Source organism: Nyctibius grandis, chromosome 2, assembly GCF_013368605.1.
Source record: "Nyctibius grandis isolate bNycGra1 chromosome 2, bNycGra1.pri, whole genome shotgun sequence".
Taxonomy (NCBI): Eukaryota; Metazoa; Chordata; class Aves; order Nyctibiiformes; family Nyctibiidae; genus Nyctibius; species Nyctibius grandis.
Window position 1 is genome coordinate 52,570,045 of NC_090659.1, and position 19,721 is coordinate 52,589,765.

At 44.7% G+C, this 19,721-nt stretch overlaps 1 protein-coding gene across 1 annotated transcript; it reads right to left on the reverse strand.

Annotated features, from left to right (window-relative positions):
• Positions 1–659: 659 nt before the first annotated feature.
• Positions 660–17,512, reverse strand: CREG2 (cellular repressor of E1A stimulated genes 2). The gene is made up of 4 exons (XM_068395393.1): positions 17,111–17,512; positions 14,645–14,814; positions 2,793–2,906; positions 660–976 (listed from the first exon to the last, which is right to left on the reverse strand). Exons 1-4 carry the CDS (start codon positions 17,510–17,512, stop codon positions 829–831), a joined length of 834 nt encoding a protein of 277 aa, XP_068251494.1. The 3' UTR covers positions 660–828.
• Between the last annotated feature and the right edge of the window lie 2,209 nt (positions 17,513–19,721).

Consider the following 19,721-nt stretch of genomic DNA (forward strand, 5'->3'; position numbering starts at 1 on the left):
AGGGACGTAGAAAAATTGGGACTACAGGCTATTAAAAATACTTTTGCTGTCTCATAACAGGAACAGGCTAGCTGAGAACATTTATTTAAATTCTTCTTATGAGAATGTTTATACTTGTATTGGGATAATCCTTGTGGGGCTAATTTGCTTTGTGCCCTTCACATGTTTAACCAGCTTTGTGTCAGCGAGAGACAAGTTATACTGGAGCCCTGTTGTTTGAGCTGCTTGCATTTTTTCTACTAAAAGAGATAATTTCAACTCAATTTCTAAGTGAAATATCAAATTAGATAATTAGGGAAAAGCAGATGTAGAAAATGTATGTTAGACAATGAGGACAGCTTTAGCAAAATATTTTTTTAAAACTTACATATCTAAATTTGCAGCTATTAAGTTCATCTTAGAGTACTTACAAATCAAGGGAGACCAAGCAGCAGTAATACCTCCACAATGCATAGAGGATTCTGAATAGGCAATTTGCTTTTTCTGTAAATCAGAACATTATATTTAGCACGTTCTGTAGTTTCCCTGTGGGTGCACAGCAATAAAAGTCAAAACAAACAGATACAAAGCATTTATAAGCAGCATTCAAGATGATGCATTGCCTGTTTGAAATGACACATTTGTACATTGCAGGGTAGGGCTAGTATCCACCTCTCCTTTATAATTTGAAAGTCTGTGTTGGTTTATTTTCACTCTGTTCCATGTAAGACAGGGCTATTTTGAAGCCTTTTTGTAAAAAAAAATCACTGTAAAGTAACCATCTAGCATGAAATTTTAAAAGTGTTTGGAAAGGAAGCTCAGAAGATCTCTATCTCAAAGCCCGCTCAGTCATCCTTTATTTGGAACTGCTTTTAAATACTCTTCTACTGCAATGGCAGAAACTTCTCCATACCAGCTTTGAAGCCAGATGTGCTCAATGTTCATTTTCATGAAGAACCACTCATAGCTGCGAGGCCACTTTCTTACCACCGGGTGCCTGGAAGGACAAAGAAAAGAAAAAAATATTAAAAGCTGTGCCAAAGCATCTGCATAGTCTCCTTTTTAATTCAGCCTAGTGTGCTCAGCCAGAGTGAAACCTGCGATCTGAGAACCACCACCGTTCATCTTTTTTGCCCTCCCTTGCAGTCAGGTTTATGATCTTCCACACGCCAGTCTGGTGAGAACTGCGATGAAGGCAGCCAGTGAACGCCACCTTCCCCCATTGCAGAGCCCCATCTTTAAAGGCAGATGTTGTTTGATCTCTAAGTGAAAAACAGTTAGAGGAGATTCTCTGACCATGTGTCACGGTTGTGCTTGTATCTGTTCAAAGGAAATGGTGTTCTGAAAATATTACATCTTTGGTAGCAGTTGTTGTGGTACGTCAGGAGAGCTAGTAAAACTGGCTAGCGGGCAGAGCACAGCCTCTTTGAGCTGTCGCCTGCTAGAGCCTTCTCATCCTGTATTTCTGTCTCTTTCCTTGGGCCTGCCCTTACAGCTAGCTCGAAGAGACCCCCCCCTGCCAGCAATACTGGGTGCAGACATCTGGTCCCCAAGCCCCTACGAATGCATCTGCAGAGGATGCTGTGGGGTGCTTGGCAGCAGTGCACGGAGTGGATACAACAGCTCAAGCAGCAGTGATCACATGAGCATGGGGGGAAGCGGTGCAAGTCGGGGCAGGGCTGGCCCAGTGCCCCTCTGCTCCTGCAGAGGAGATGGTTAGTTTGGCAACCTCTGGGTTGAGCTGGGGTTTCCCACCATTTTCTGCGTTGTCCCTCTGAGCACCCATGACTGTGGCACTGGGAAGTGGCTCCAGCTGCTGCTAGCATCAGATGGGGTGAGCCCCAGCAGCCCTCACCACGTTGATCTGGCTTTTGCTCACTGACAGTGGAGCATCCACTGCCAAGATGCTGGTGGACTCTGGCTTGTGTAGGAATCTGATTTCTGCAAAGTATGTAAAAAAGACTTGTGTGCCAATATAGCCCCCGTCTATCCCTGGTCCCATTTTTGCTGTTGATGGGACACCCACTGACAGGGTCCCACCCTAACCCCTTCCAGCAGGCCAGAGGGAATATGGCCTCTGGGCTGTTTTGGATCCCAGCTCATCCCAGTTTCCCAGCAGTATGTGATTGACCAGGCAGGGTGTGCCTGGAGGACGGTCCCTGGCAGCCTGTGTGGGAGATGCGTGTCCCAGCTAAGGTTTGGGCTTTTCACGCTTGTTATTCTGAAGACCCACTGGAGGGCATGGGGGCACACCCTGGGTGTGGGTGTATGTGTCAGGGTTGTGCTCGCATCTGCTCAAAGGAGGCTGTTCGGTAAGTATTGCGGCTTTGGTAGCAGGTGTTGTGGTACGTCAGGAGAGGTAATAAAACCTGTAAGCTCCACCTTGCAAACAGGCATGAGCCCAAAGGCAGCAGAGCTCTGCTCTCTCTCTGAGTAGGGGGCTGTGGCTGAAGAGCACAACTTGTTCTAAGGTGGGGAAGAATCAGTAAAGGTAACAAATACACCCTGGATTTATGGAATCTCTCCTTGGATCCAGGTGAAATATTTTCATAATCCCCAGATTATAAACCACATGCTTTACTGGAGCCCAATACCGACTAATCGCATGTCCATATTTCATTACCTCAAGAGTTAAAAGGGGGTTGCACAGCTCTGCCTGTTGTTCCAAGCCATGCAGGAGCCAACATGCTTCGCAGCCCCAAAGTGAAGATCAGGCTTGTTACTTCTCAGATTTTCCAAACCAAACAGCCACATCCGTGTATTTGTCTCAAACCTGTGGGTTGCACTCTACTACGTGCCTGTTATATACAGACCTGGAAAACATTGCTTGCTTGGCAAATTCCACTTCCTCCGGAGGCACTGTGACCATCTGTCCCGTGAGAGTCAGCCTGGCGCACCTTGGATCCTCTGGATCGATTACATTTTTTCTGTGCACAGAGAAAAATGCTCATGTGTAATAGCTTGGTTTCTTTGTTAAGGGTTTTGGAGAAATAGGAACTCCTGCTCGCATATATAAAGCTGCAATATTTTGTCAAGCCTTGCAAATCTTTTCTACTCCCAGCGATAACATTGAGGGGCGGCTCTTGAAGGAATACTCACCTGAAACATCTCTACTGTAGATATTTGCTTAATCTTCATTTATGCTCTCAAAAACTGGATTAATATAAGTTAGATTCTAAAAAATGTGAAAATGGCAGTTTTCCCAGACATATGTACAGACCTGAATTCAGGTTTCTGAAAAGAACTACTGGGATGCTTAGTCTGCACCTTACGCCTGCAAAATAAGTGTGCATACGTGAATTTCTGCATAAAATGTAAGGTCTTTTCCTTGTGCCTATCCTAGAAACTCAATCTTTGTTCATTTTTTACCCATTTTTCAACTGCTTTACATGAAAGAGACAAGTAAGAGCTATTAAAAAAATTTCTCCAACTGCCTTCATCCTTCAGACCAAGACAGGGAAGGTACATGTTGCTTTTTTGGCTCTTTCTATGCAGTAATAATAAATAACTCCCATTAGTAGCTGCGGGGCAATTGCTGACTCTGACATATACAATACAATGATATAAATCATAAGTAAATTGACCAGTTGCAAAAAAAAGTTCTATGAAATGACTGCAAAGGCCTGATCCTGGCAAGTGCTGAGCAGCCCCACATCACATTGCCAGCAGTTTGAGACTGCTCAGCATCTCACGGGACTGTCTCCCCACATAAGAACATAAGCCCAAAAAACTACATTAGGAAATGAAGACTGCGTTTCTTCTTCTCTGTGTTTTAATCTGAAGCAGTAAATCACAGTAAAATACATCTCATCTGTGTGCAATTTTACTTAAAGATCTTGGCTTGAGCCCTTTAGCCTTAACTATGTGCAATCTGCAATGGTTGGGGTTTTTTTGGTTATAATTTGCAATATGTGTCTATTGCATGCAGGAAACATATGGGCACCCTCCTGCAGCTAATTTAACACCTGCAGATTTCCCACAGATGGTTATGAAGGACTGTGTAGCTCCCCGGATAAAGTATCTGCTTTTATAGATAGGGCCATGAGCAGAGATACGCAAGGAGGTATAGTGGGCTGATTGATAACTCAGCTATGCCCAGTGAGCACTTGGCACTGTCTGTAGCCTGAGCTCCAAAGAGCCATTTGCAGTCACATTATAGCTGGGATGTTTTTTCAGCATCCTGTTCAGTCTGGAGCAGGAGTTGTCTGAAGGGGGTGTTCAGCCTAACGACCTCTGGACAAACCTCACTCATGCTCTTTTTTCCTCCACCACGCTTTCTGCAGGGGAGGAAGGGCAGCTGCCAAAGATCAGGCTCAAACTTTCTGTTCACATCAATAAATAATGGTTGAATTTTCTCTAGTACGTTTTTTTTATTATGAAGGAATAAATGAATGGTGTTCTCAGTACCTGAAAATCTGCATTCCTGTCCTGGTTTCATTGGGATTTTGTTTCGGTTTGTGGTCAGCCATGGTAATCAAGGCTATTAGCAGTTAAATCCAGGGCAGCTGACCCAGGCTGGCCCACAGGTGTATTCTATGTCATTGACATCAAGTTCACTATAAAAGGAAGGGCTTGGGGAAGAGAGATGGGCCTGGTTTTGGTCTCTTCTTTTCTCACCTACCTCTTTCTTATTCCTAATGATTGCTATTCCTGGAGCATCTTACTGCAACTTTGTAGCTAAGTATATTTTGTGTGTTTTGTATTATCATTTATATTGGTTTCTTTATTTTATTAAATCTGTTCAACTTTAACCCATGAGTCTCCCTCCTTTTCCCAATTCCCTTCCTCAGTTGGGAAAGGGACATTGGGTGAGAGAAAAACTGTTATTGTTTAGCCCTGGGTGTGGGCTAAAGGTAGACAATTCCCTACTCTGACACTGGTTTTATTTCTATCAGTGTATATCAGAGTACAAACCTGTCTACTTGCTCACCTTGGCATGCTGTAGATCTTCAAAGCTAACTCCTACTGCATGCTGAAGATGCAGGTTCCCAGGTGGCTTATGGTGGCCTGAGAGCATCCTGCCCCTAAGCAGGGATGCCCTGGGGACACCTGTAGCTCCTGGCATTTCTTTGGTGTAGCCTTTGGGTGTTGTGTGGCTGTTCAGTGTCCATGGTCCAACAGGAAGCTCACCCACCAAAACATGAATAAATATAGGTGAATACAGTGTATGCAGCTGCAGAGAGAGGAGCTGAGTCCCACATACAAAGGGTGTCAGCGGAGGGCCTGCCTGTCCAGCCAGGGCAGTGCAGATTCACACGCTTGCAACTGTTGGCCCTGGATATCAGAGTCTTAAAGTCCATTTGAAGTGATCTCCTGGTCTATTGTTATCTTTTGTGCTTAATCTTAATACTGTGTCAACACTGCTGCATACCTTTATGTATTGAACTAGATGATTCTTAACAATATGGAAGGGAAGGGACTTCTCACTAGCAACATTTCAGTTCAGAAGTTTGCTTTAAACTAGTAACTGTATATCTGTGTCTGTGAAACCATTTCCTCCGAAGCAAAAAAAAAACACCAAACCCTGAAGAGCTGGGAAGAGCAGATGTGCTTGGAAGTGCCTTTCTTGGGTATAGCTCCTAGGTAAGACCTTGTTAATTACTTTCAGAGAGGAATTAGAAAGGGATTGTTATTAAAGGATGTCTGCATTTCACAGAGTGGATCAAGGCGATAGATTTGGGCGTGATCAGGAGCAGTAAGAGATTTTGGTCTGACACCTTCTCAAATTACAATTATTTGATCTTTTTGTGCAAGTACATGTTTATTCTAAAAGCATACTCATTAATTTTGAGTAGGCAATAGACCTGACATGGCTGTGGTTAAGCAGTGAATCCTGCCTGCCTTTGCTGAGACGGTTTCTCCTGATAGGACCAGTGTCAGATGTGACTCTTCTCCGATTTGCAGGAAAAACTGCTCTCTGCATATTTGGCTGACAACAAAACCCACTCACTGTACATCCTTATCTAGAATGGTTTTACTTCTGTTTTTTTTTCCTGGCTCCTTCTTCTGTTTGCAGTTTTCTCTGTGTTGTTCCCTCGTGAGTCAGGGTGTAACACTAATCGACAAACACAATACTATCATTCCCAGTTAAAGTTATTCAAACTGAATTTTGCACATTAGAATAATATTCTGGAGGGTCAGTTTGTTTTTCTGGGAAATGAGGCAAACAAATTATTTAAGATTATGTTAGATGAAGGTTTGGAAGAACTGAACAGAACAGCGATACATCTGAGCTCAGTACGCTCTGTTATTACTTTGTTGGCTTTGCTTTTAGTGTTGCCTCTTATCATACGTTTTCTGTTTCAGAATAGGAATCTTGTATTCTAATATTACGTTAGCATTAGAGAATTTTCTTTATCAAAGGAGCCTTTCATATTCTGAAGTAAATCTGTTTCTGCATAGTTTTTGGCATACTATTTCCCTACTAATGCGTGATTACTTTTAAACTTTCTAAACCATCAAAAATCACTAAACTTACAGCTACCACTTCTACCTCTATTGCGAACAGGTCTTGAGTTTTCAGTGGTGTTACCAGTGCAACTAATGTAAGTACAGGCTTTGCTTCCTAGGAGTAAAGAGATATAGCCAGGGATATATCTCATATTTTTGCTAAAAATAATAAAGGGATACCAGGGATAAATAGGTATATTTACTAAAATATTCCTCCCTCACATCTGTAGAGGTCTAGTCATGCATTCAGTAGTAATTTCTTGCCTTCTGTATAAAGAAACACATATTCAGCTCTCAGTCCTTGGGTCCTTTTATCCTTGTTGGCACAAGAACAAGTAGGTGTGGAGGAGCAGCTTCACATAACATTTGTGCGCTGCTGAATGGGAGTAAAGGGGAAGCAGAGCCAGGGGAGAGACAGCATGCCAGTGGCACTGTCTCTCTGTCGACAAAACCCAAGGTGGCTTCTCAGGCCCTGTCTTTACCAGAATCAGGTCCTCTGTCTCCTTGGAGAGGGTTTAATGAAGGCTGTGATAAAATATGAACTGAGGGGAAGAGAAAGCAGGGGAGTGTGGAAGGAGACCAAGCAATCAGGAACACCTTTATTTTTTAATGCTTGTGTAAATTACATACACCTTGTTGTAGAAATTGAGGGAAGCCAGACTCAAATGGAAGAAGATTGAGTTTATGCATTTTATAAGAACATAGTACATTAAGAGAGATTATCTTAATTATTCATCTGATTTGTGAAGAAAGAAGAATTGATTGTCTCCACTCCTCTGCCTACGGTGAGCAAACTAGGCGTGCAGAGTTTGACCCAGTCCAGGCAGTTGTCTCTTCCCAGCATGTGAGATGAGAGCACGAGCTGCATTCCCTTACAAAGGTGCCAGCTTTGCTGAGCTTAAGGAGAAGTCTGCGTCCAAGTGAAATACGTTTCCCAACAGCAGCGCAATTCCATGAAGCGCACTACTGATGAACACGTCCCACTTATTTTACTCCGTACCACTTCCACATTTTCTAGGTCATGGTTCAAGAGTGGTTCAGAGTAAAGAGTGCCACCTACTCATTAAATTGTTTACTACACTAGCCATCTCTTGGATTTTAATTAGAAGATTCCTATACAACAAGTAGCCAAGTCCAGATCTGATGAACCCATAGTTCAGGCTGATGCGGTTATATTGGCACACGAGGTGATGATGTTGGGACTTTGTTAGGATTCCCTTTCACAGCTGAGATCTCTGCTTTGACTGACAGTGCTCCATCTCTTGGTTTCTGACCAAAAGTATCCCTATTATCTTCATTCTCACTCAGCCTCTGCAGTCCATTAGTGAGGTGAAACAGATCTGGGACAGATCAGCAGTAAAGGCAAAATACGAGTCTGGGAGGCACTTGGGAAGGAAAACCAGGTGTCCCTGAGAAGGAATCGGTAGGAGGAAGGTGGGATAGTTCAGTAATGCTCCAGGGACTGGGGAGGGAAGCAGGGGTCTATGGAGGGCAATCTCTCTCTTTTTCTTCTTCCCCAGCCTCCTTTTCCCACAGAGAAGCTGCCATCCTTCTCCTTGATCCCACTGAGGAGACAGGACCTTCCATCCTTCCTGTCAGGATCCATAAATCCTCCCCTCTCCCCTGAACACAGTTCTCCCTGCCCTGTGAGAAAACACTGCTCTGCTCCTCTGTTCCTTGAGCAGAATGGAAAATAAGTTGGGAAAGAGCTTTCTCCTGTTCCAGAAAATGAGAGCCATAGAGCCAAGAAGAAAGCCCCAGAGAACAGTTTTCTTACATTTGTTTCTACTTTAGAGCATGCAGCTCATGCGTGGCATAAGGGCAATGACTGTCTCCACACATCCTAACCTCTCCATACAAAGCCATGCAATTAGGAGGTGGGGACTGGCTGCTGGAACAGCTCATCCCTGTCACCTCCCACAGACACAAGGTAGGCACCCTGTCACCCTGCGCAGGGCTCCTCTTCGCCTATCCCCAAACTGGGCACGAGGTAAAGACTCGGAGTTATTTTCTAGTATATACAATACATCATAGGATTTTTTTGTCCCCTAAAATCTACAGAAATGAAAGGAAGAAATGCTATGTCCTCAGTGAATTATTGTAAAGTGCTTGTGATTTATCTTCATAAATGTGATTATTCTTGAAAAGCAAGTTATCTTCCTCACACATTTCATTTGCTCACCACTAACTGCCAGAGTCTCTGAAGCAGAAAGAATGTGTTGGTGCTGCCAATCTGTGTGGCATAAACGTCAAACAAAATCTCTGCTGAAAGCAGTTTCATAATCTGAAAAGCTGTTGCTGGCCTTCAGCTGGATACGGCTGGGCAGTTTTGCCCTGCCCAGCTCTGATTTTCACACGGATTTCTTTCTCAGCCATGTTTGAGACCCAGCAAAGATAGTGAAAAAACATCTTTGCTTTTGCTTTTGGAAGAGCAGTCTTCTGTTCTGAATCTGAAGTTGGTCTTGGGAGCTGAAGAGTACTGGTACAATGGCTATTCTGCATCTAAGTGATCCTGTATTCATAGTATACCTGTTTTCGTGTTTTAAATAATTTCACTCTTCCTAGAAGATGATCCTTCCTAGAATGTTTTAATTAGCATTTGTTAAGTGAAGTCAGTCTGTTTGTCTGTCTTCATTGACAATAATAACTAATTTCTTTAGCTGAACTCTGTGTTTCAGACAGGAAACTTTTATATAGTTTAACCATAGACAATTCACAGGGGAAAAAAAAAGAATCACAGCATCAACTATTTCTGTAAACAGAGTCAGAGAAACACATACTACTTCACTGGAAAGGGCTTTTGGGAAGTTGGTTATTTAAGAATACAGGAAAAAATAGTAATTTAGAGCTATATTGTGTGCATTAGGTCATGATGATAGTATGTTTCATATTTGACTTTCTAATTTGGTATCTTCCTGATTTTTTTAAACACAGATTTTTCAGGAACTGCTACTGAGATGATTATTTGCATATGACTAAAAAGGGCCAATATAAATACCAGAACTAGAAAAGTGTCTGTGCCACAGAACCAGGAGGTGGATCTCAAAAATTGAGGGATGTCTGGATTCAGCCTTTGTCTTCTGTGCACGTCATTTCTCTTTGTGTGAAGGTGCTGTGCCAAATTTCTTTGTTATATTCATCCTCGTACTAACAGACAGTGAATCTACAAACCCAGAGGTAGTTATATGTTGGATGGCCAACAGACATCTCAGAAGTTGTGTCTGCCACCCGTGGCAGGCTTATTGTCTCTCAGGATTGCCCAGGAATGAAGTCAGCAGTTTATGCACACCGCCGATCAGCAGGGACCCTAACCCACCACATTAGTCTCCTCTTCCCATGGCCTGGTGGTATCCAGAAGTGCTGGCGAAGCTCAGCGCTTCCCCTCAGCCTTTTCAATGCAGAGTTTAGGAAACCTACAGAGCCAGCTTATATCCCCTGAACATGTCTGCCCAGTTGTGCCGATCTGCTACCTCAAGGAGTAGGTGAGGCATGGTAGGTAAAATGGCTCTGATGGAGCCACCCCTGATGCAGGTCATAAACCAGGAGAGGAACCTGAGTCCCTCAAAGTCACTCACAGTCTGCAGTGTGGATTTGAAACACCATCCTCCAAACCAATAGCAAAGGAAAACAAACACATGGACTGACCCCGAAGTTCATTGCTTTTCTTTCTTTTTCCCTTGTGTGAAAACCAATTCACGGCAGCCGTGTAACTGCTCCTTCTCTAAGAAAGCTGAATGTGCTGAACCCGATGTCAAGGAGGCGACACACATTTAAAATTAATTGCCTGTTTTCCAGACTGCAGCTGTAATGAGGCAGGCCCAGGAGCTTACTTGGAAAGGGAGATCCTGTGAGCAGCCTATGTGTTGGGAAACACGTTTAGAACAATAGCTGCTCTATTCTTTAATGTCGGGCTCAGCCTTGCTCCCTCTGAAAGCTAGAAGAATGGGACTCAATCTTTTCAGCTTGTCTGTGGAATAGACATGACAGCTTAGTCTATTTATAGCCCTGAACCATTTAATTTTTCTTGCCTCTATTATCCATTTATCAGCCTTCAGATAGGACGCAGTGTAGTTACTAACGACTGCTTTCTGTAGCCTGGCTGTCAGAGAGCCTCCTCAGAGAAATGCAGCCCGTCTCCCTCTGGGAAATGGCAATCTCTGGGTCAGAGATGAGGAATCCAGGCTGTAGCTGCAACATTATAACGTCTTAGAACTAGTGCTTATTCAGATGCATCACAGCTCTCTTTCTTTCATTATTAAATGCTATTTCTCTTATTAATTTAGGCTTTTCAAATTTTTTCTCCAGCTGATTAAATATTAAGACTGGAGAACCAAAAAGGCCACACTCTATTCCTCACATCCCCAAAAGTGAAAATATTTATTGTCAAGGTTTGGAACTTGAGTCTGTTCTGAAACAAAACAAATGAAATTCGCTCCTAAATAAATTTAATATCAAACTGATGTACAAGCACACAAGTCACTTGATACTTATTAGATACAAGAAGACTATTGAAATGTCAGCTATGTTTTCTTTTTAAAAGCCAGAGATTTCTTCTGCGTGCAATAGGTCAGAAGCATTTTTCAGGAGTGACAAATACTCCCAGGAGCATTGACTACAGGCATCAACCACCTTTCACATTTATTTTAATTCTTGCAACTCAGAGTAGGTTAATAATGAAATTCTAATAAAATTCCACATGAAAACAAGCTACAAATACATTGCTGGCATACAAGGATGTAAACTTTCTCACGTAGAACATTATTCATTTAGCTATTTCGTATAATTATTTTGAAGTCAAAACAATTAATGATGCCCTTGACCAAGAGAACTTCTGGTATTAAAATCATCTACAAATGACACTTTCCTTTGCAAAGGAAACCCCACAGATACCGTCTTAATACTACCAGGACCTGAGGTCCAGGACCAGAGTAAAAAGTCTTGCCTCTCATAGTGCGAGCAAAGAAGTGGAAGAAACCTGCCATACAAAACCTGAGCCACCACATGAAGCTCTGCACTAAGGATGCTATGCGCTGTTTGCATGGCGCAGCCTGGCTATCCCAGCCCGTAGAGTGCACCCTGAAAGGGATGCTTGGGCTGCCCGCGGCAGAGCTCGCAAGCTGCCTGCGTTACCAGCAGCGCATCCAGTGCTGCAGGCAGCACTGGGGACAGGTGACCCCAAACACTGTCAGCAGGGCCCGGACACCCTTGTTGTTTTCTTCACTGTTGCGCTGCCCACAGAAGCCCTTCCTGTGGGGTAACGGTAGGATGCTGTACAGGGCTGCAGTTTAAGATGTTGCTAGTTTAAAATGTAAAAATCACTCATGGGCTGCAAGTCTAAAACATAAATTCATTTCTGACCCTGGTTACAGAGGGAAGGGAAAGAAGAAAGTCAAAGTCCCAGTGCCCACATGCATCCTGGCTGCGAGACAGCCCCGAAGCTTGCTCACATTTTCTCAGCTGTCATCAAAAACACAAACTGCAGCTCAACAAATGCCCCAGCTTTTCATTCTCCGTATCGCTTGTTCTTTGCACCAATGCCAGCCAACATCTGTTCCAGATGAGAACTCCAGAAATAATGAAAAACAAACTGAATGTAAGAACAAAATAAATAATGCAAGGAGCACTGATCAGACTCTGTGTACTCAGTTCAGCAGTAAGCTCAATATTTAGAGTATGGTTACATGCAAAAATGAGGATGTCCTATTTTCCTCCATCTCTTCCTTTTCCCTCTCCTTTGCACTCCTCTGGCTCTTGGGGAGCTGATTCAAGTTACTAACCCGGTAGGAATCTAATCCAGCAAGGGAAGAGGTTTCTGCTCAGTTACTGAGCGAAAATAGGCCCACCATATGGTCAGCTGAAGGGAGGGGGTGGGACTGCGTGGCCAGGAGCAATAGCGGCCATGGGAAGAAAAGAAGGACTGGCAGAAAACCTTATTCTCATCGTCAGGTTAATTTTCTTCAGATCTGTGTTTCAACTCAGGGTCAGGCAAAGCCCAGAGCTGATGTGAGGTGGGGGGCAGGACACGATCATGCAACTGGTGGGAGGGAGGGAGAGTAGGGATATGGCCACTGGTAATTAGTTTGGCCTAAGCTGTCTTGGAAATCCAGGTTTAGCTCCTTGGTGGTGCCCAGAGCTCTCTTCTCGCCTGGTCCCAGGCTGCGGAGGGGACTAGAGAGTTGGGTGGCAGAATCCAGGTTGCCCTGGCTGCAAGACAAACAGCAGCACATGCTGGCACACAGAACAAAAGGGTAGTGGTTTGGTTTGGAAATTGTTACTTAACAGAAAGACAGCAAATAAATATTCTTGAAGGGTTCTGATGTATATGAATTTCATATTTCTATAAATCATGCAGCACTTCTCTTTTGTGGGTGAATTGGCACTTTCCAAACAGGTAAATTGGGCGGTGACGTTGCTAAATCATAAAAGCCAAGGACTTTCAAGAGTGGATGTTTAAAGTCAGGGATGAAAGGCAACACTTAAGTGCCTAAATGGGTTTGTAGTTTTCAGAAGTGCTCAACACCAGCAGTTATCATCAATGGAAGCTGCTCTGAGTCTTGAGCCTCTGAAAATAGGGCATTGGGTAGGTGCTAGGACATCGGGCTTAACACGTTTTTTAAGCACTTGGTCTAGATATTCAGCTCACTATTTGATTGAATGAAAATGCTTAGAAAGCAGCAATAAGTTCCATTAGCTTGTTATGAAATAACTGATACATTACTTAAATTTGAGATGATTAATTCAAAATATTTAATGAAATAATTTAAGGAACAAGCAGAACCATTCTGGTCTTAACTTCACCACTCTGTTGACCTTCTCAAGCATTTGAAGCTGAATTACCTTAACGAATGTTGTGATAGAAGGTTCCTATTAGGTGTTTGACATTGCAAGAGGAAGCCATGATTTGGGATGTCAGCTTGAAATCACTTGTACTGCTTAGGACTAAGAAACATTTAATTTTGCCACCTCTTAAGAAAACAGACAGTATGTTCTGGAGGCAAATACAGACAAGTGCAACAGTAACATGCTTTGTATTTGCCATTCTCTGCTTTTTCCAGTGTCGTTCTCAGCTAGCGGGCTTGAGAGGTGGGATGATACCTAAGGCAATCCCCAGATAGGGAAATCTGGGATCCAGTTCTTACGATAAACTCCTCCCGCAAAGAAAACCTTAAATTGGCATAAAAACTTTAAATCCTGTTTCTTTCTGAAGCAGCCTGTAATTTCCAGTTCTTGTCTCTCTCTTTCCTTGGAATATCAGCTAAGATCTGCTTTGGTAACAGTCCTGTCTGACACAATTTTGGTGTCGTGTACCTCGTCACGTAAAGAGGCCTTTGGAAATAACACTTCACACAAGGGTGACCCAGACAAGTTTGCCACGTGTTTGACCGTAAACAAACATATGGCAGAGATACGTCTTTTTCAAGGAGACAAGCAGGGAGGGGAAAATTGAATCATCTTCAAGTTTACATACATTTTACACACATAAAGCTTCAGTGATCTGGAGTTATTCATTGTACACGTGATTAGGAAGTAAGAAGTCAACTCACTGCTATCTCTGGAGAGATGAGCCTGGGGCCGGCTGCAGATCAGTATATCTCAGACCAGGCTTCCCATATGTGGGGGATCATTTGCCACCTGTTCACAACACACAGGGCGCCAGAAATTTGCGATGATATCATATTCAATCATACCCTCTGAAGAGGTGGAAATCAGACTGAGTGGCATGGTCCTGAGTGTATAACTTGTGAACTGAGAGCCTGAGATCCCCTTACAGACCCTGGAGAGCTAAAGCCCTGTCAATGCAGTCAGCAGGGCCTCCAGAACTGTTCAGCAGAGCAAGGGTGTCTGCTTTACAGTGATCTGGATAGCCCTCAAAACTCTATGGACTTTGTTGACCAGATCGACATGGCCTATAATGGGATCTTGAACACCTCGATTTTATCTGGCACCTCCAAGAAGGGATTAAAATTTAGGTATGTTAACGTGCGAGCTGAAAGCCACTGCAGCTGTTGATGCTACAATATACTTCAATGACACTTCTGCTTTTCTTTACCATGCTTTACTGGGGCAACTTACTGCAAAACAAAGCTATGGAGGAGCTTGTAGTTGATGGCGAGAGCCAAAAATAAATGTAGCACATTGAAGGTGGGACCCACCATTTTGTTCTGACTACTCTGTTCCCACTGAAGGTGGTAGTAGGCAGATGAACCTCTGTTACCTGCAGAAATTTCCGTCTGCCTCTGGCAGGGTCAGAGAAGCCACAGGATTCTTCAGGAGATCTGCCACAGTGTTATCCTTCGGTGTCACATAGAAGAAAGGGATTCCAGTGCTGTTATTGATGGGACCATCGCTGAGAAGTAAACAGTTCCCATAGGGCATACCTTGGATCTGTAAAAGCCAAATAAGCAACTGGTTACATCTTTGCACACAGAGGATTTACAACATCAGGGATTCCCTCAAGGGCTCTATCAGAGAGGACAGCAATCCCCAATTGCTCAGTCTCACACTTTCTGTTGTCATCATGAGACAGACCTTCTTCTAAATTAGATCTATCATGCTTCTATGAAAGCAGTTCTCTCCTCTATTTCTTTCCAGTCCTGTCCATGACACTATACAGAACATTTTCTCTTCCACTGAGATTAAAGGAACTACCAAATTAGAAACGTTTAACTGCAGTCAGCGTAAGAAGGGTTTACTCTGAAACAGTGCTGATACCTTTTCTCAAACCCAAAAGGATATAGAGCCTAATTTAGCCTTGACTCAACCTCCTTTTTACGCTAATTTTGCCTCCTCGTTCAGCCTTGATTTGCAATGTGATTGCATCCGTTTGCCAAGAGAGAGGGCAAGGCATCTTAGCTAGAGATGTGTTTAAAGTCAAGCTGGCGGTCAGCTCAGCTGCCTGGGCAGGCACCTCAGCTATCGCAGGGGAGTCCCAGCCACCAAGCCACCCAGAGCAAACCTTCCTCCCATGTAGGAGGAGGGACACCAGGGAGCCAAGTTTTCAAAAAGTTTTCTCCCATACTGACCTGCGTACACACAGTGGATATAACTCGTGCAAAAATGTCCTTACCCAGTAGTGACACATATTAATATTCTCCATAATGATTTATACTCCTACTCTTCTTTTCATCCCATTATAAATTGCAATGACAGATACTTAATGAATTACTATTTTTTCATATCTTCAGATAGATACCTCTTTCCTCACGGTCAATTAGATGTTAAATAGTAAAATTATCAGTCAATACATTAATTCAATGCAACTGCTAAATCCTTTACAGCAAAATCAAATTAAGTATGAGTAGTTACTAAGAAAACCCTGGATGATGTTGTTACCTGGATTGCATGGTCTCTGATTTTTAACGTTTATATGCCTTTAAAATCTTAATGCTTATAGTGCTTATAAATGGTCCTTGTTAGCATTCCTTAGAAGGAATGCTTTAATGAAGCTACATAACTCAGAAACTAAAAATACTTGTTTATTATTAAGAGTTACAATATAAAAAAAATAGTAGCTGTCAGTAATATTGCAGGACATGTTTCCATTGCCTAAACTGCTCAGTCTGTCATGCATGGTTAATGATACAGTGGATTCTCAAAAAGAACTGGGATCACAGGCAGCATAACTCACCATTCACAGCAGCAACACCCTCCTCATCAATTCCAAATTTTGTTATGAATCTGATTTTCTGTATTACTTTTGTGTTGTAACTAGAGACAGCTAACTGCAGACTATATTATAGCTGTAATTCCACCAAGGGTTTCTGGCGAGACCATAAACCAGAGGAGTTAAGATCATACGAGTTAATAGGATTTCTGACAAACTGATGTAGAATTACAGGCCTCATGTGTGTACATATATATTTATTTAATGGTATCTTTTTTTAACCTGTTGCTTCGTATTTCACAATAACATAAACTGCCACTAATTCAGCCAAGCTTCCTGAAGATTAACATGCTTCTGAGTCTATTTTTTAAATTGTACGTTAATCTCTGAATACTTTCAAGAAAAAGTTAAAGCTCTCTTTTCCTTTTTTTTTTCCTGAGTGGTATTGGATGCTGTGTCTAATTCCAACCTTTCATTTTAAAAAGGGAAATATTTTAAAACTGGACAAAATAATGACCCCGATTCTCCAGTGCAGCCCAGCTATTTTGATTAATGCTCCTGAGAGAGAAATCGTCCTTGAAGCCGGTACAGCTGGACCACTGCGGGACGGACAGATTTTGTGGTAGCCCAGCAGGCCCTCCTCCTCCTCCTCCTCCTCCTCCTTCCTCTCTCCCGCTCGCCAGGTGACAGCCAGAGCCTAGGGGAGGCAGAGGGGGCTGGCGCCCCGCTCACCCCCCGGGACAGGAGCAGGCAGCGTGGCCAGGAGCGGGCTCGAGGATGCTGCAAGGGATGAAAAAGCCTCTCTCCAAAACCAACGTTGTAGCTCTGGTTATGCCTTAAAGATTTTGCTTTTCCTGTGCCTCTGCTGTGTGTTTTTTTCGCGTGCCTCCCTTGCAGCACTCCAAACGTGATTCCTCTTCCTAGAAAGAGTTTCTACTCTTTTTCTCCGCGCATCTGGTGGCTGCTGACACCGGCACACACCAAAACAGACCGGGCAGCCGCGGGGGGCTGGTGCTCGTTAGCAGGTCACGCGTGACCGCGGCAGCCCGCGGCCGTGGGCACCGGGGGGCACCGTACCTTTCCTTGCGCGGCCCGCGTAGCCACGAAGCCCCAGGTGTTGTAGCGGGCGAGGAAGCGGGCGGTGCCGGCGCGGCCCGGCGCCCCGTCGCCCTCCCGTCGGTACGAGAACATGCGGGAGGGGACGTCCCCCTGCCCCGGCCGCTGCCCCGCCGGCCCGGAGGCCAGCGCCGCGTCCTCCCGGTAAGCCGAGGGCGGGTAGCTCTGCCTCCAGAGGCCACCCGCCTCCTCCAGCAGCGCGGGGTGCGCCTCCTCGGTGGAGGAGCTGTGCAGCTCGTCCGCCGCCGCACCCCCCTCGGGCAGCGGCCAGGACACCGAGCTGACCACCACGTAGCCCCCCGCGCCTCCCCACAGCAGCGCCGGCAGCCACCACCGCGCCAGCAGCCACCGCCCCGCCGACATCTTCTGCGGCAGCGCCCGCTCCGCGCCGCGCCGCTCCTGCAGCAGCACCCTCCTGCGGCCGCCGCCCGCCTCGCCCCGCAACGCCCCCCCGGGAGTCCCAAGTGTTTGCAGCAGCCCCCGTTCGGCCGGGCGGCACGCGTTCATTTCGTGCCCTCTCGGTTCGCCGGCCACGCAGGGCAGAGCCCGGGGCGCGGGGCTCGCTGAGGATTTACCCCGCGTTTGCGTGTTGTTTACTGGGGGCTTGGGAGGCTGCTGGACCGTCTCGGTCAGGTGTGCTGGTGGGCAGGTATTTATCATAGAATCGTAGAATGGTTTGGGTTGGAAGGGACCTTAAAGAACATCTAGTTCCAAGCCCCCGGTCACAGGCAGGGACACCTTCCACTAGACCACGTTGCTCAAAGCCCCATCCAACCTGGCCTTGAACACGGCCAGGGAGGGGGCAGCCACAACTTCTCCGGGCAACCTGTTCCGGTATCTCACCACCCTCACAGTAAAGAATTTCTTCCGAAGATCTAATCTAAATCTACCCTCTTTCAGTTTAAAACCGTTACCCCTTTTCCTACCACTACATGCCCTTGTAAAAAGTCCCTCTCCAGCTTTCCTGTAGGCCCCCTTCAGGTACTGGAAGGCTGCTAGAAGGTCTCCCCGAAGCCTTCTCTTCTCCAGGCTGAACAAACCCAACTCTCTCAGCCTTTCTTCATAGGAGAGGTGCTCCAGCCCTCTGATCATCTTCGTGGCCCTCCTCTGGACTCACTCCAACAGCTCCATGTCCTTCTTATGTTGGGGGCCCCAGAGCTGGACGCAATACTCCAGGTGGGATCTCATGAGAGCGGAGTAAAGGGGCAGAATCACCTCCCTTGACCTGCTGGCCACGCTGCTTTTGATGCAGCCCAGGATGCAGTTGGCCGTCTGGGCTGCAAGCGCACATTGCCAGCTCATGTTGAGCTTCTCATCAACCATCACCCTCAAGTCCTTCTCCTCAGGGCTGCTCTCAATCCATTCTCCGCCCAGCCTGTATTTGTGCTTGGGATTGCCCCGACCCACATGTAGGACCTTGCACTTGGCCTTGTTAAATTTCATGTGGTTCGCATGGGCCCAGTTCTCAAGCCTGTCAAGGTCCCTCTGGATGGCATCCCTTCCTTCCAGCGTGTTGACTGCACCACACACGAAATAATGAAAGAATGAAATTTTATTTCATGAAATAATTCTCTGTATCTACTGCCTGGGCAAAGCCAAGCGCATGAAACCGTCTAGGCAGAGGCGGTGTGATCTCTCCATTTATTAGGAAAGAGGGAATTCATGAGGGAACATGCCCATGGGAACGCTCCTGTTGCAGGGAAAGCTTCATTTGGACACCGGGGTCAAGCAACACCAAGACCCCAATACTAGAAGGCAGAAATCATTAGTTCTGATGCTTGTGGGATTTGTTTTGACATGTAAGTACGTGGAGCTGCTATTAAATGATATGTTTCCCAGGCAAGATTTTAATTAGGCAAAGATTTGAATGTGTATTTGAGTTTATGTCAATGGCCCTATTTAGTAAAGGTGCTTTTGCATCCTGCTCCTTTTCTGTTCTTGGCAGTAGACTGCTTCAGTATGGCAATGCAAACTTGTAAGTCTTTAAAATATATGGTTGTAAACTTTCATTGCATTCACACAAATTATTTAAGGAGCACAGGTTCAATAGGAGGCAGGGAGGAATGAATCTCACAGGAGCCTTTGCCTTTCACAAGGTTCTCATATACACCTAAGAGACCTTACCTTTCCATAGCTGTGAAGGACAGATCATAAGGTTGGTCTGCTGTTAAAACTTCTGCTTAATTGCTCCATGAGAATATGCTGCATATCTAATCTAGAATATAAACTTTTACAAATAAAAGTGGACTGGAAAATACTGAGTAATTTTAGCTTATATTTTTCCTAGACCCCTGTTTTGTTTTTTATCTTCCCCATAAAAACCTGAGGGATGGTGAAAATGGGTATAATGAGCCTTAAGATGCAAATGAATTTTTCCAACTGAGAAGGTACTTCCCCAGAGTATGTAATTTTACCACCAAACTCCTAATCTTATCAGCAAAACTGAATACATGACTACCTTCTCCTTTAGCACATAGCCCTGTCTACGTCTGCTGTAACACCATCCTTTTGAATATTGGTTCCCACTTCAGCACTTGAGCTGAGACAGAAGAATGTAGATGCAAGTGGAAAA

Excerpts from the sequence above, each read along its gene's own strand:
- CREG2 (XM_068395393.1), bottom strand. The coding sequence starts at position 17,512 with ATGTCGGCGGGGCGGTGGCTGCTGGCGCGGTGGTGGCTGCCGGCGCTG. Across the intron at positions 14,815-17,110 it reads CGCGGGCCGCGCAAGGAAAG|ATCCAAGGTATGCCCTATGG; the intron begins GTACGGTGCCCC and ends TGGCTTTTACAG. Across the intron at positions 977-2,792 it reads AAGCAAGCAATGTTTTCCAG|GCACCCGGTGGTAAGAAAGT; the intron begins GTCTGTATATAA and ends TTGTCCTTCCAG.